General features: G+C 35.7%; 1 protein-coding gene across 1 annotated transcript; it reads left to right on the top strand.

Annotated features, from left to right (window-relative positions):
* The first annotated feature begins 275 nt into the window (after positions 1-275).
* LOC145987092 (translocon-associated protein subunit gamma) lies at positions 276-14,234 on the top strand. Its single transcript, XM_083121564.1, has 5 exons — positions 276-497; positions 6,570-6,697; positions 7,648-7,739; positions 9,425-9,556; positions 14,077-14,234. Exons 1-5 carry the CDS (start codon positions 368-370, stop codon positions 14,141-14,143), a joined length of 549 nt encoding a protein of 182 aa, XP_082977690.1. The 5' UTR covers positions 276-367; the 3' UTR covers positions 14,144-14,234.
* The last annotated feature ends 1,266 nt before the right edge of the window (positions 14,235-15,500 follow it).

Genomic DNA, 15,500 nt, shown 5'->3' with positions numbered 1-15,500 from the left:
TTACATGGTTTAAAATCGTTTCGTTTGCCATAGCAAGCATATACATATTAGGTACATATTATATACATATTAGCTGATCCAGCATTTGCAATTATAATTTTCATACAATCTTAGTAAGAAGGCAATCTGTTTAATATTATTTGTAATTTAATAAAATCTTCAATTTTTTTAACTTCATTTATATTTTCATTTGACGATCCAGTTTTGCGTTCGTGGTTTTGCCAACAAGGCAACTGCGTGTGACACATCATCAAACGTACGATAAAACAGTTTCACTGTTACCTTGACACCTTCTCCAACGTGTTCATTTCTCTCAGGAGGACAAGACTATTTCACTGGACAAAATTAAAGGTTTACGTGGAGAGAGATGCCTGGAAAACAAAAAACATTTACTAACGAGGAAGAATTATTGCTTCAGGACTTCAGTAGGAGTGTGTCTACGAAGTCGTCTGCTTTGTTCTACGGAAACGCATTAATTATTTCAGCTATTCCAATATGTAAGTAGAGCTACACTGAAAGTATATTTCTACACAAATTATATTGTGATTTACACTGTTCAATTGCTGTACAGCTTAAACAGTTCTCTCAAATACAGACACATACATATACATATGATAACTCTGTATTTATAAGATTAACACCCAATATAAGCTGCATGTAAATATTATACCAAGAGTTCTTCGGACATTGACCTCCCATTTTGCCGAATGAACAAGAAATTTTCAGACGTGACCGCCGGTTTTTTTCAACAGATTCGTGATTAGGAGGTCAAAATTAGTTAGTATACCGAAAATTAACAAAATTGGAGACTTTCTCTATATTGTAAATTCGCTCCCCTCTATTGAGGGAAATAGTAAATCTTGAATACTGACACTTATTATTTGAGGTCCGATGACCGATAGTACTCCATCGATATGATAATTATAGACACCCATTTTCTATGCGGATCGAATTGTGTACATGTTTATAAGTGCGTATTGACCAAGTCTGCTGGTTATTTACTTCAACTTTTGTTCAGTGGGGGTTTTCCATCCCTTCCCAATATACTTACATAAGTAGGTTAGGTGTGGCCGGCGAGGAACGAGTTTACAATACCAGACCACACTCCAATTTCTATGAAATTTCGCCTACTCACTAATTGTGAACTAATCACGAATCTGCATGTAATAATTGGCGGTCAAGTATGGAAATCGAGAAATAAACTATGTTTTCTTAACGTAACGTAACCCTACCATAAGATCAGTAGCTCCACGGAACACACCATTTTCCCCGAATGGGTGTCACTTATCACACAACACTGTAGCAACATAGTGTTCTGGCATCACAGGAGAGCACTTATTCATGTTATTTCATGTATATTTCAACATTAATGTCTCTCCGATGCACGAAAGCTGTTGCCTCTATGTCCTTCCTCTACGTGAATCAAATGTTGCGTCCGTTCGATGATGTAAACCCTGGTCAGTGTTTCCTACACACACCGTTGTTTTCCAAGAACATGACAATTTTGAAGATAACAATTTTAACTATGTTTGCCGAACCTAATCTAACCTTGCCGTGCATGGTTCGTGGGGGTATTTATGAATGGTTCGTGGGGCTATTTATGAGTGGCTCGTGCGGCTATCCGTGCATGCTTCGTGGATTTTTCGAACCTGGAAAAAAAATACAAAATCAGTAACACGAAAGTAGATATTTTTTGATGAAGAAATTTGCAACACTGCATAACCACTGATCATGGACAACGCTAGTCAAGATTTCTCCGCCATATTGCATGTAACGCAAGCGAAAACTAACAAACAAGTATTACTCGATATGTCGAAAATTGAGATTATTTGCGTGAAAAAAACTAGGTATAATTTAACAATACAGGGAATTTCTCCAATTTGTTTGAATTTTCGGTTACTTACTAATTTGGGTCTCCTAATCACGAATCTGCACTTAAAATTTGGCGCTCACGTATAAATTTGGCGCTTATTTGGGGGCAGGTGAATCCGGCCACTTTCTAACATGCCCTTAACAGGGAGTCTATAGATATAGGCGGGGCCGCGATAGCGGTTGGGGGCGGTAGGTCGATTACCCCAGGGGCAGAGCCCGGAACCGGCGGGAAATTCGGAAATCGAGGGTGTGGAAATAAGAACTTAATTTCGATTATTTTGCTATTTCCACGTGTGAGCGCCAAATTTTGACTGCAGATTCGTGATTAGGGGGCCAAAATTAGTGAGTATGCCGAATTTCAAACAAAATGGAGAAATTCCCTGTATTGTAAAATCGCTCCAAAAACTAAATTGCACCTTCAAGAATCTTTAGGAATGCAGAATACGTAAGTGCCAATGTGAGAAAGAAGAAAATAAAGGAATTTCAGACGTTTGGCGGTTACTGAAATTTTAATGAAATAATAAAACAAAATACTACTCCATTACTTGCCATAGCTAGTTTCCTTGAACCTAATCCATATTGCAAACACACAGTATTGCCACGTCGAACTTTGGTTTTCAACGTGAACATATATGCAAATTTCCACTAGGATTCAACTTTTTTTTAAATCATGTTTTCATTCCTATTTTTTCATGTTTTTATTCGCAGGGCCACAGTAGGGGGCAGTAGGTCAATTACCCCAGGGGCGGAGCTCGGAATTGGGAGGGGAGGCAATTAATACTACTTTTTTCCCACTTCCAATTGTTCCCCCCTTAAATTTTACATTTCTGGAATCCTTGATCCCTCCTTAAATTTTACATTTCTGGAATCCTTGATCCATACTCTTTCCAATGATGTATCATACATATTTCTATTAAGAAGGGTCGATTCGACATCCTTACCCTCCCTAATTTAGGGCTCCTAATCATGAATCTGAAGTTAAAATTTGGCGCTCACATGTTGAATTTGCAAAAAAAAAAGGTTGTCCGTGATCACAACCCGCAATGCACGATTGCTCATTATTTATCGCAAGATTTTGAGTTTTGAATACTTTTAAGAAGGAAATTTTAACTGTTTGCCTAACCTAACCTAACCTTACCTTACCGTGCATGATTCGTGGAGCTACCCATGCATCGTTCTAGGGGTTGAAGGGTAATTCCAACCAGGCACCATAAAGAAATGTCAGTTTTGTAGCACTTGAGCGACAAATTTTAACTACACAATTGTCATTAATTGTCCTAAATTATTGAGTACGCGAAATATGAACGAATACCCCCGTATTATTAATATGTACCCAACTGAAAGTGACTAAAAATTAGCTTTTTTCAAAGCAAAACTTACGAAATGACTTCATTTCCTACCTTCAAAGATGCCATCTTCCTCACACCAACAACTCACAGATTAGTAACGAATTTCAAACGTCAGTTGTTCACATGAGCAAACATGGTTTCCAATCGTTGTTGATGTATCGAAAGTCATCGTGGTAAATTACAGCGTCATTTTACAACTTCTGCACTTTAATTTACAATTTCTACACGTGACCACCAAATCTTAACTGCAGATACGTCATCAGGACTGCATAATTAGTGAGTATTAGAATTATTAATGAAATTATGTCTTTTTTGTAAAATCACAACCTTCTACACGTTATTTTGAAAGTTCCACACGAGAGCGCCAAATTCTAACTGCAGATTCGTGATTAGGAGCCCTAAATTAGTGAGTATGAAAAATATGGATGAAATTGGAAAAGGGCCTTGTAAGGTATTGTAAGATCATACCGCAGATTTAGTGCTCTTTAACATTACAATTACTCTTCTACTTACTAAGATTTTTGCATACACCAAGATTGTTAGGTTTGATTACCACTGTTGTTCTGCTGTACACCCTCGAAAATTTCCCCCTTTCTTTCAGTCTACAGATTTCAATATTTTATGATGCCTGAAAGTTATTTCAACATGCGGAAATCACAACTAACCGAGATATTTAGCCCCAATATGTAACCATTGCATGTTTAATTCGTCGCATGCAGGACCACTTGCAACAATTTTTGCAAGCAATTTTTGTTATACACGCACAAAAACCTGCATGAAATCAAAGAATAACATGTAATACTATCACCATGAAACCTAACAAGAATGAACAATCACTATTTTCACCATTTGTTTTGAATCAAATTTCGTTAACCACGAGAAAAAGCACATGCAATTTAAAATAATAATGTAAACTTGCTATCAGTATGAAACCTAACACTTCAACCCTAACTAGAATGTAAAATTACTTAGAGGCAATTTTATTTTTTGTTGACAAGCAATAGTACGAGGGTCTCTATTTATATTTTGAGCCATGGCAACACTGATTGAAGTTAGGCGCGATTTGACGTTTGCACAGAATCGTCGGTCATTATTGACCATAACGTACTTCAAATGTTTTGTCAATAGCTTGATTTGTGTTGTTTATGTTGCCTTGGAGGTTGCGCGACAACAATAAAATAGAATTAACTCGTGAACATTTTCGTGCGATGATTTTTTACGATTTTCGACGTGGATTATCAAGACAAGAGTGCATCGATCAACTTACTTCCACAATTGGCGATGAAGCCCCATCCTTTGCCACTGTGAAACGCTGGTATAACGAATTTAATCGTGGCTGCCATTCGCTCACCGACAAGATTCACGAAGGTCGTCCAAAATCAGTTGTTGTTCAAGAAAACATTGATGCTGTGCAAAACCTAATACTGTAAGATCGTCATGTGACATACTGTGAGATTGTGGCAACCATAGGCATTAGTTCCACCAGCATATATAAAATATTACATGATCATTTAGCTGTGAGAAAGGTATGTTCTCGTTGGATCCCACACAATTTGACAAAAACTCAAAAAGACGCTCGCGTCAATTGGTGCAAACAAATGCTCAATAAATACAATCGTGGTGCTTCAAAAGACGTATATAAGATTGTAACAGGTGACGAATCATGGATATATGCATATGAGCCGGAACGTAAACAGCAGTCGACTGTATGGGTGTTTCAATATGAACCCAATCCAACAAAAGTTGTTCGCGCTCGAAGCACATCGAAACAAATTGTCACCTGTTTTTTCGGGAAAACTGGTCATGTGGCAACTGTGCCTTTAGAGGAACGTAGAACGGTCAACTCTGAATGGTAGGTACACAACAATTTGTTTGCCAGAGGTCTTCGGTCAAATACGGAAAACAAACAAACGCCCTCGGATCATTCTTCATCAAGACAATGCCAGCTGTCACACATCTCGTCTAACAACCGACTTTATGAACAGTCAAAAAAATCGAATTGATGGATCATCCGCCGTACAGTCCTGATTTGGCACCCAATGACTTCTTCTTGTTCCCGAATGTCAAGAATAAATTGCGTGGACAACGATTTTTGTCGGCGGAAGACGCCGTTGATGCGTTAAAAAACCATATTATGGAGGTGTCTCAAGAAGATTGGAAAAACTGCTTTGACAAATGGTTCGAACGAATGCAAAAGTGTATTGACCATAAAGAGAATACTTCGAAAAACAATAAAGCAGTTTTCAATGCCAAATTCCTGTTTTTTCATTGTTAGGCTCAAAATATAAATAGTGACCCTCGTAAGTATCGTAGACTAGTGAGAATTAATGTAGAAGTAAATCGGAACCTTAGTAGAATGCATTTAGGGACTTTATTTTAATGCTAAGAGAATGAAACCTGAGATGCCTAACCTAACCTATTTTAATGCTAAGAGAATGAAACCTGAGATGCCTAACCTAACCACAAAAGCATTTACGTATTGAACAAAATCTTAGGTAATCGCTAAATCAATAAAACCAAAGGAACTTGGACCGCACATGACAACTGTACCTGTATGCCAATATCAGCAGATAACGCATCATAGGTGAGTCACTAACATCATAAATCATACGACATATAATTGCTAATTACTTGCTTATAACCATGACTTTGCTTTCTAAAAACAATGACGAATGTTGATATGAAAGAGTTTTCCAAACCCACTCAAAATTTCAACCTTCTTCTGGGTCTTACCACTTAAATTCACTAATTTCTAGGTTATTATGCATTTCTAATGCAAAACTATATTTTGCGATGAAGCGTATGATGTCTAGGCCTATTTTAATATTCTGGCGTAATTCTGGAATATCCTAAAGCAAATTTCTTGGTAAATTGATGCACATAATTGGAGAATAATATTTACACACCAATATTGGTCAATATTTTGAGCAAATTTTATTTATTGCAATTTTCAAGTATCTGTATCGGTGGAAATCGGTAAGGGTATCGGTTCAAAGTGGTATCGGCTCACCCCTAATATATACACAAAAGCTAAAGGTCACATGGAAATGATGATACTATGAAATGCTTATCATAGCTAAACTTAAAATTACTAAATATCACACTTGAATGCAGATTGTTAAAAAAAATATATGTGTTGATACATTCTTTGGAATGTTGTTTTCCTACCATGTTGACACAGGGGTGAATTATGTCGACTAGCACGTGAATCACACTCCTGCACTACACTTGTAACAATCGGATATCCTTCAATGATTATGTTCTTTTCCACATTCCTGCGATGCATTTAAAATTTGGTTCAAAATTGTTGCTTTAAAATGTTTTTTTTATCATTTCATTTCTTTGTAGGGCTCTTCTGGCGTATCCACATGATTGACCTGTATTCTTCAATAGTATTGTTTGTGATTGTCACCCTGGCCAGCACTTGGCTTGTGGCATTCGCATACAAGAATACAAAATTTGTACTCAAGCACAAGGTAAGATTAGATAATTGCCATTATTGTTAAGTGCTCATACGTATTAGATTTGGTTACTTAAAATGTGAAATGCCAATTGATCTATTTTGTGAAAAGGTAGAATGAAGTTTCCTAGTACTCCAGGGGAAACAAAGTTTATACCTTGTCTATGTTGTGGTCAGCTGTGAGCTCTGTTAACAAACTAAAATAAAATTTTGTACATTAAGTGCATAATTTGTTCTTTAGTTAAATGGTTGACGACAGTTTTAAAATTATGTCACTTAATGTTATAGCCAGTAGTAGGCACCTGGTCTCCATGGCACTTGAAAATTTTCAGCTGGTGCCTGAATTTTCAAATTCACTTTTTTTTTTGTAATTGAAGTTTGTTTATGGTAATTTCCATTACCTTTTTTATAATAATGAGTGCAGTATGTGTTTTTTTTAATGTTTGTGTGTTTTCTGTATCACATGTATAATTAAATCAGAATAATAAACATGCCATTATAAATGTTTGCACTGTTGCTGGCCGAATTTTAAAATCTGGATCAATATGGTACAGTCAGCCATTAGAATATATATTTATTCATGGAGTTGGAGTTTTGTTTTAAATACCATTTTATGCACAGAGCGGCTAATTGGTACTAGACCTACACTTTAAAGTGGGATCATTCAGTGTGGTTCATTCTGTTACCGGTTAAAAGAAGGCCACTCCGGCAAAAGAATTAATTACTTTTAATCCAATCTTGTATTAATTAATATATTAAATGTTTTGATATAATATTTCAAAGAGTGTAGCTTTATCTGAGTTGGTTTCATGTCTTTCTTAGCCCATATTTGGAAAGAACTGGTGACTCCTAAGAGAAAGGGATGACATCTGAATTATTTTTTAGTTTTGTCTGCCCCTGTTTATAGCTATGCTGTCTCAATAAATTTGACGATGGTGCTCTGTTGTAAAAATATTGTATTTCCAGGTTACTGTTAAGCGGGAAGAAGCTGTGGCCAGAGAAATTGCAAAGAAAATGGCAGAAGACAAAAAGATGGTCAAGAAAGAGAAGGATGAAAGGTAAAGATAATGCTTTTGTTAGATTTTTCAGAAATGAAACATTCAACAGGCAAATAATAAAATTTTGGAAGTTCCATGGCCCTTTTCTCAGTGTAGTAGTCAGGGTCATATTTATCAATGGACAAGGGTTTCATAAATGATAAATTAAACATTATATTTTTATTCACACCAGTGGAGTACTGAAAAAGTTTGAAGTGTGTTTTAAATCCACTTTCTGCTCAGATAGGCTAATTGGGACTGGATCTACATTTTAAAGTGCTGTCCTCTATGTACCTCCACCAGAGCTTTGAACCTAGGATCAATTACAAGGTGACACTATAACAACTACATCATCATGGAGGCCATACTGAGGAAAAAATCAATAATTGATCATGTACTGAGCTGCCTTTGATCTAATAACTGGTAGTTTTTGTTTCAGAAAAATCTGATGAATTAGAAATTTATGAAAAACTACATAAATTTTTCACAATAACAAAACAAAATGCAATTGACATACTACTAGTAGGTCCCAAGCAATTATGTATTCATACACTCTTAATTATTTCTGCTAATATATTGTACAGACTCTTGTGTGAGTATTATATTGCAACTACGTATGAGAGATTTGCTTTAAATTTTCACTCACGAGGTGATAAAAGTATTGAATTGGTTGTCATTCAGTCACGATATCACATTTGGTTATAAACAGGGTGGATAAAAGTCATGATTTATATTTAAAAAAATAATTCTTGATGATTTTTTATTTAATTTGATTTTTTTAAAAAAAATACAATTAAAATTGCTTGAATAGTTTTTGGCACCATACATTTTATGCTTTATATAGAAAGTCTTTCTCTTTAAAATATTTGATTGATTATAGCAAATTAAAAATTAGATGTAAATATACATTTTTATGTTACTGATGCAGTATATATGAACCTAATATGGAAATATTTGTTGAGTGTGTTAACGAAACAATAATAATTTCAGTAGCTTTTCTTCCAGTGCGTAAAACATTCTGTATATAATAATACACTATATAATTGTAACTTTAAAAAAAAAATATTTTTATAGTCTTTGTAGCTGAATTTTGGCAATTTTTTAAATGATAGTTTGCGAAATATCAGCTGTCTGTTTATTTACAGTTTAATGATAATGACACTATTTACGGTTTAATAATGATTAGTATTTTGTATATTATTCAAAACAAAATGTTTGCTATTTTTGCCTATAGAGATTATTGAATTTTAAATCAAGAGAAATTTAAATGTGTTTACAGTTTACGTATTACAGTACGAGCTTTACCCCATCAGTACATATATTTTTTTTCCTTTCTTGGAGTCTAACAAACATCATTAACTGATTACAAGATTAATGTACTTTCACCAAAAGTGATTCTGATGTAGAGTAATGTACATAAGAATTTAGTAGATAACTTGGATTTAAATCCATCCACCTTGGTTATAAATAATGAAAAATCCATATTTTTAATAAAAACAAGACATTTATTTTAACATTTTGCCGGGAATCAGGATGTAAAAACTTAAAATGCAGGACAATGTAAACTCTGGAAAACTTTTACAACATACTCTATTGGGAACATTAGGATTGAATGTGTAATGCAGGAGTATGTAATAGCAGGAACATAAAGTTTGGTGGTTCTGTGCATGTTGCTGCTAGATACTTATGGTTTTTAATTTTTGTAGGATTTTGTGGAAGAAAAATGAAGTAGCAGATTATGAAGCCACAACCTTTTCAATATTCTACAACAATGCATTGTTTTTGACTATCATCATTTTTGTCAGCTTTTATGTTCTGAAGACCTTCACGCCAACTGTGTATCCTTTAAATAACATTTGTTAGAAAGGTAATTGCAGGTAACTTCAGGAATATTTATTTTATGGGGTAATCTGTAAGTTCACTCCATATTTTTAAAATTAGTTTGAAGGTAGTGATGTGGTGAAGCTATATAGTTACCAATTGTAATCTATTCACCAATTAATTTTGAACATACGAGGTGTGGCTAGAAAAAAAACAGACTGTTGCTGCAAAATCTTTTATTGGGCATTTTGTACAATACAACCATTCTCCCCTGAACTATCGATACACTGCTCCATACAAATCTTCCATTGCTGGAAGCAGTGCTGGAAATCATTTTCTGAAACCATGTTCATAACCTCCGTCGCTTTTGTTTTCGCATATTCTACGGTCATAAATCTGGTTCCTTTCAGTGCTGATTTGACCTTTGGGAATAAAAAAAGTCGCATGGAGTGAGATCCAGCAAATAGGGTAGATGATGTTCTAGCACTGGGATCCCGTGCTTGGCCAAAAAAGCCTTGACTGACAATGCCGTGTGGGCAGGAGCATTGTACTGATGAATAATCCATGACTTGCTTTTCCACAAATCAGGTCGTCGTCTTCTTACTTGCTCACGAAGGGTCGTCAGCACCGTAATGTAATGATGTTGGTTGTTTTGCAATAGCTTGAATACTCAAGGGACAATCTTTTCAAATCAATTCACCGACATTTGCATTGTTTCATTCCATTTTTGACGTGAAAGGCCGTCTAGGACGATCACTTCTCGTCCACCTTTAAACCTTTGAAACCACTCACACTTGCGTGCATGATAAAAAAAACTCGTCTCCGTACACTTCCTTCAACAAACCATAAAATTCTGTGGTGGATTTTCCGAGTTTCATAAGAAACCACATTTACTCGCTGTTCCACTTTCACACTTAACATTTTCCGATGGAGCACAGATGTACGTTTCACTTGGTCCGCAAGCTACAGCGGAACTGAGTGCCGTGCACCCTGGGAAATCACACAGTCGATCGGCAGGATATCATGTTATACACTCATGCCCTGCTTGCCGTTTGTCGACAGCAACATCAATCTGGGTTTTTTCTACCCACTCCTCGTATTCCGATGTGCATTTTTTTTTTTTAATATATATTTTAAAAACTATAATTTATAGCAGAGCACCAGAGAGACTGAGACATGAAACTACTTCCCAGATTTGCCAACACATGGCAGGCTACCAAGGATGAATTAAAATTTTTATACTTATTTTGGTTCTAAAATCTTAAACTGAATTTTTTTTTTTAGTAAACTGACATACGGGGAGGGCAATGGGGATAAAAATGTAACTTTAAACGTACATTTGTAAAATTTCTAATGGTAGAGAATTGTTTGTGTTCTATGGTATTTACTAATTTCTGAGGTATCGACAGGACCATTTAGATTCATTGTTGTCTCTTACAGCCAGACAGACTGGCTTATCGAGTTAGTTTAGAATGCAGGGAGCGAGTATTTGGTATGCCTGTCATATCAACAACATTTATCTTTTATAGTTGGAGAGAGAGTAGTATTTAATATGGGCAGACAGACTTGAACAGCATACAATGTATTTTTTTTTTCTTCAACTTGGCCTAAAACTTCCTTATTTTTATTAGTTCGCAAGTGATCCTCAATATCAACGTTTAATTGCATCTTAGAATGATAGTGGCATGTTATTACTTTTGCTTGTCGAAATATTGATCAGGCTGTTGAGGGTGCAATCAGCATAAAGATTCCACATGGTGAAAGTTTCCCGGGGTGTACGGGGTGCTCCTTCAACATAGTGCACCCAATAGTCAACCTCACTTCCACATAGTACACCCTGGACTGCAGACTAACCCTGGACTCTGGCGACTGGCCCCCTGGCCAGTATAATTTTGTTTGTGTTGTCCTGTGTTTTGTCCTTATTTGTGCTGAGTGCTCCTTTACAGTCTCAGCTTTTAAGGAAAGTCAGAAGATTTTAATATTTTATGATTTTAGTTCTGCAACGTTAGAGTTGTTATGTGTAATGATAAGGGGCTGGACCCCGTATAATGTGACGGGTGCAAAATAGCCTTAGTGCTGTCGCACCCAAAATTTTAAATTCAAATTCAAATTCGAAATGTGAAAGTTTCCCCTCAGTTCCTGCAGTATGTTGCCAACCATTCATGAGCCACTGAAAATATCTGCAACAGTTTGGCAATCCCTGATTTTGTAGGGGGCATTCCAGCATTATGTGTGTGACATTCACATGTAAAATGTATGGTTTGTCTAGAATGCAATTGCATTAAAATAATCATAATAAATTGATTTCATAGAATTATTAAGTACTTTGTGGTGTCTGCTAACAAATGGAAAAAAATGAGTAAAATGGCACAGCCTGAAGGCTTGAAAAGCATTAATGCAAATGTGTGATGCATTAAAACTGTAGCAAAGTTTGATTTCATTTGTCTGTGAATCATAATTTATGTTAATGAAATATTCAATAATAATTTCCAGGTCAATTGATTTTGTGTTGTACATGGAGTAGACCACTAATATCATTCTGAATATAATCTGTGACTTCACACTAGCACAAAAACATCAGGTGTTATTCATATATGCAAGATAGGAGCAAAGTGCAAGAGATTTTAAAATTACCAGAATATGTAGCTTAAAACTGACGATTCTCAATTCTCCCTACCACTTACACAAGAACAATGGGGCTCCAGGATGCTCAGTGCTCTTCATGCAAGCAGTTCCATGTTCAGTTATCAGTTGGAGTCCTCGAAATTTCTATTTTAACCTAGAATCATGAGGTTAATTGGAGAGCTTCTTGGAAAAGTATTAGCAGTGGGTTCCAGCTTTGAAAGCCAGAAAAACTTTGGGACTGGGACTTTGTGTGCTGACCATGCATCACCCAATGAAAAAGCAGCTTGGCAGTCACTGGCCCTCAGAGGACTATTGCAGGGGTATACAAATAACAGACCACCTGGTCGCAATGGTGCCTGAAAATTTTCACTTGTCACCTGAATTTTCAGGTCTTAAAACAATAATAATATTTTGACTTATTGAAATTGATATTTCCATCATGTTCCATATTATCAGGTTATAAACATGCCATTATAAATTTTTGCTCTGTTAGGAAAATTTTGAAATTGCAGAGAAATGAAGGAGTCGGGCACACATTAAAATGCATTGTATAGTTTTCACACTGTTACCGGTAGAGCTGTGTGTATAGAGTTCTTTAGGAAGGCCTCTCCGGTGCAAGAATTAATTACCTGTAATGCAATAAATTAGATATTTTATGGTCGCATTTGAAAATGTGTAGCTTTATCTGTTGAATTTATGTTTTTTGTAGCCAGTTATTGGGGAAGGGGGGATCTGGCTCCTGAATTATTTTTAGTTTTGCCTATCCCCAGTCTGTTGCACCACCAAGTTTAGGTTATAATAGAACATGCTGTATTGAATTACATACGAATAACGAAACCTGAAACCTGTAAAACTTACAAAGTTACGAAGTTCAATATTAAAATTGGTTTAAATGTTAAATTTTAATTTGGCCTGTCCGTATCAGAAAGTATTGGTTGGGATCTACCAATACTGGCTGATGCTTTTCCGGCATTTTGGTCTATTGCAGGGTCTGCAAAAATGCCATGCAACACTTTCATGGGGTCTAATTAATCTAGAAATTATGCAAAAATCCAGTGTTTCCATTTATTTTGCATTTGTGATTCATAAGTATTTTTCTATTCTGATGTAATTCTGGAATATTTTGAAGGAAAACTGTGGTAAATTGATGCTTACAATTAGAGTGAATCCAATACTTGCCCACTAATCTTAATAAATATTTTAAACAGCTTTTAATTTTTGTGAAGCATCTGCATCAGTTCAGCTCTAATTTCAACAGATTTAAAAGTGCAAATTTTGGCCGATGTTCTTCAAATCCCTAATGGAAAAGTAAAGTATTGGTTAAAATTTTATCGAAGTTTTGATTTAGTGAAAAATAAGGGTGATTAGTGATGTTTTCTATTTTCTAACAAAATTATTTTTTTATTCCATTTATTGTGTTTTGTACTCGAAATATTAGAAAGAAACAGATCTGAAACAGTGCTAATAAAACTAAGCATTTGTTACTTGTAGTGTGAGGGTGTTAGTTTTAAGATCTAGTAAATGCTATTACTTGCCACTATCATTAGTTCTGACCTATTCCTACATTATAGTATATTTCACAAGTCCATAAATTAAGTTACTTTCTTAATAAGTCATTATTATTCTTTGCCTTGAATATTTGGAAAGTTCAACTTGAATTTTATGAGAATCATAGAGTAACCACTCTGATAATGGCAACGTCATTACCTTGTAATCAAGGAGTCCTGTGTTCATTACCCGGTGGACGGACATAGTGGTTTGGATTACACTTTAAACTGTAGGGGCACTACCAATTAGCCTTTATATGCATAAAGTGCACTTAATACAGAAACTCTGATAATATATTTATGTGCATAGTTTTATAAGAGACAAACTATATTTGTTGAAAGCTTCATTCCTTAACTTGGTTAAGCAATTATGTTCTGTCAATAGGCCTGGCAAGTGGAATATTGGCTTTGCTGTCGACTGGTTCCGCTTAAATGTTGGTGAGGAAAGGAAACTTGGGAGAGAAAATGAAAAAAAAAAAAGACAAATGTATTTTTTACGATTAAAACTATAGAGATGAAATAACAGGTTGTTTCTTTGCTACTGTATTAACAGATCTAAATAGAAATTAAGGAGAACAAACATGTGTTATTGGCATTTCTAACATTTTTTAAAAAATATTGTTGTCTCCTAAATATATTTTATTCATGGTAAGAGGAATAAACAACGTGGTTGATAATATAAGACGTAAGCAAGTTACTGAAGATATATCCGCGAAACTTACTTGTAACGGTCCACCTCACAAAGTGGCTAAAAAATAAAATCTCTGAGCATAATCACAAACTGATGTACATTTTCCGAAACAGCACAGATGCCAAAGAACTAACCTCAATAGTGCAAGCCAACTATGCCAAAATTGCTAGCATAGATATAGTTGACATGTATAACTCCATCCCAATAGACCTAGCCCTCACATCAGTGGAAAGATTGCTTGCTGCCAATAAGGTATCACCAGTGGAAGTGTCTTGAGGTATCAAAGTTATTGGAAATCTGCCTCGGGCACAACTACATATTTTCAATTTCATGACAAGTATTTCATACAAACAGAAGGATTGGCCATGGGCAACCCCCTGTCTGCTCCCATAGCAAACATTGTTATGCACCTAGCTGAAAAAGATATCCTTCACTCACCAGAACTCCAATACATACGATATGGCAGATATACAGATGACACTTTGGTCGTTTACAAAAGGGAAGAAGAAATAGATCTACTCATGAAAAAACTTAGCAACATTCACCCCAGGTTGAAATTTACAATAGAATAGAATGGGAAAACAAAGGCATCATTAACTTCCTAGATCTAACCATCAAAAGGAGAGACAACAAATTCACCAGAAAACCAGGGGCAGGGAACCAGTATATCCACTCCCTTTCCAACCACCCACCCCAACATAAAGCCAATGTATGGCTTAACTTCTACAGAAGAGCTTTCTCGCACTGTTCAAGTGAAGAAGATTTGAAGGAAGAAGTTATGATAGTCACAGACATAGGACTTCAAAATGGATACACAGTACATCAACTCTCTACATGTGGAGCAAGGCAGAAATGCAAGTACGACAACCTAACCTACACCACCCAGCAATAAAGCTAAATGGTTTGCCTTCCCTTACCACCAGACTACATCCAACCACCTTGCCAAGACCCTGAAACAATATGACATCAAACTCGCACACAAACCAGTGAACAAAGTAGCCAGTGCCCTAAACAAACACACGAGATCATTCCTTTCCCCACTAGACAACCCAGGTGTATATGACACCCAGTGTGAGTGCAACTCACATTACATTGGCA

This window comes from Lepisma saccharinum, chromosome 4 (genome assembly GCF_977018435.1).
Source record: "Lepisma saccharinum chromosome 4, izLepSacc3.1, whole genome shotgun sequence".
NCBI lineage: Eukaryota > Metazoa > Arthropoda > Insecta > Zygentoma > Lepismatidae > Lepisma > Lepisma saccharinum.
This window is presented reverse-complemented; position numbering and strand designations above follow the sequence as displayed.

Excerpts from the sequence above, each read along its gene's own strand:
- LOC145987092 (XM_083121564.1), top strand. The coding sequence starts at position 368 with ATGCCTGGAAAACAAAAAACATTTACTAACGAGGAAGAATTATTGCTT. Across the intron at positions 6,698-7,647 it reads AATTTGTACTCAAGCACAAG|GTTACTGTTAAGCGGGAAGA; the intron begins GTAAGATTAGAT and ends TTGTATTTCCAG. Across the intron at positions 7,740-9,424 it reads AAGAAAGAGAAGGATGAAAG|GATTTTGTGGAAGAAAAATG; the intron begins GTAAAGATAATG and ends TAATTTTTGTAG.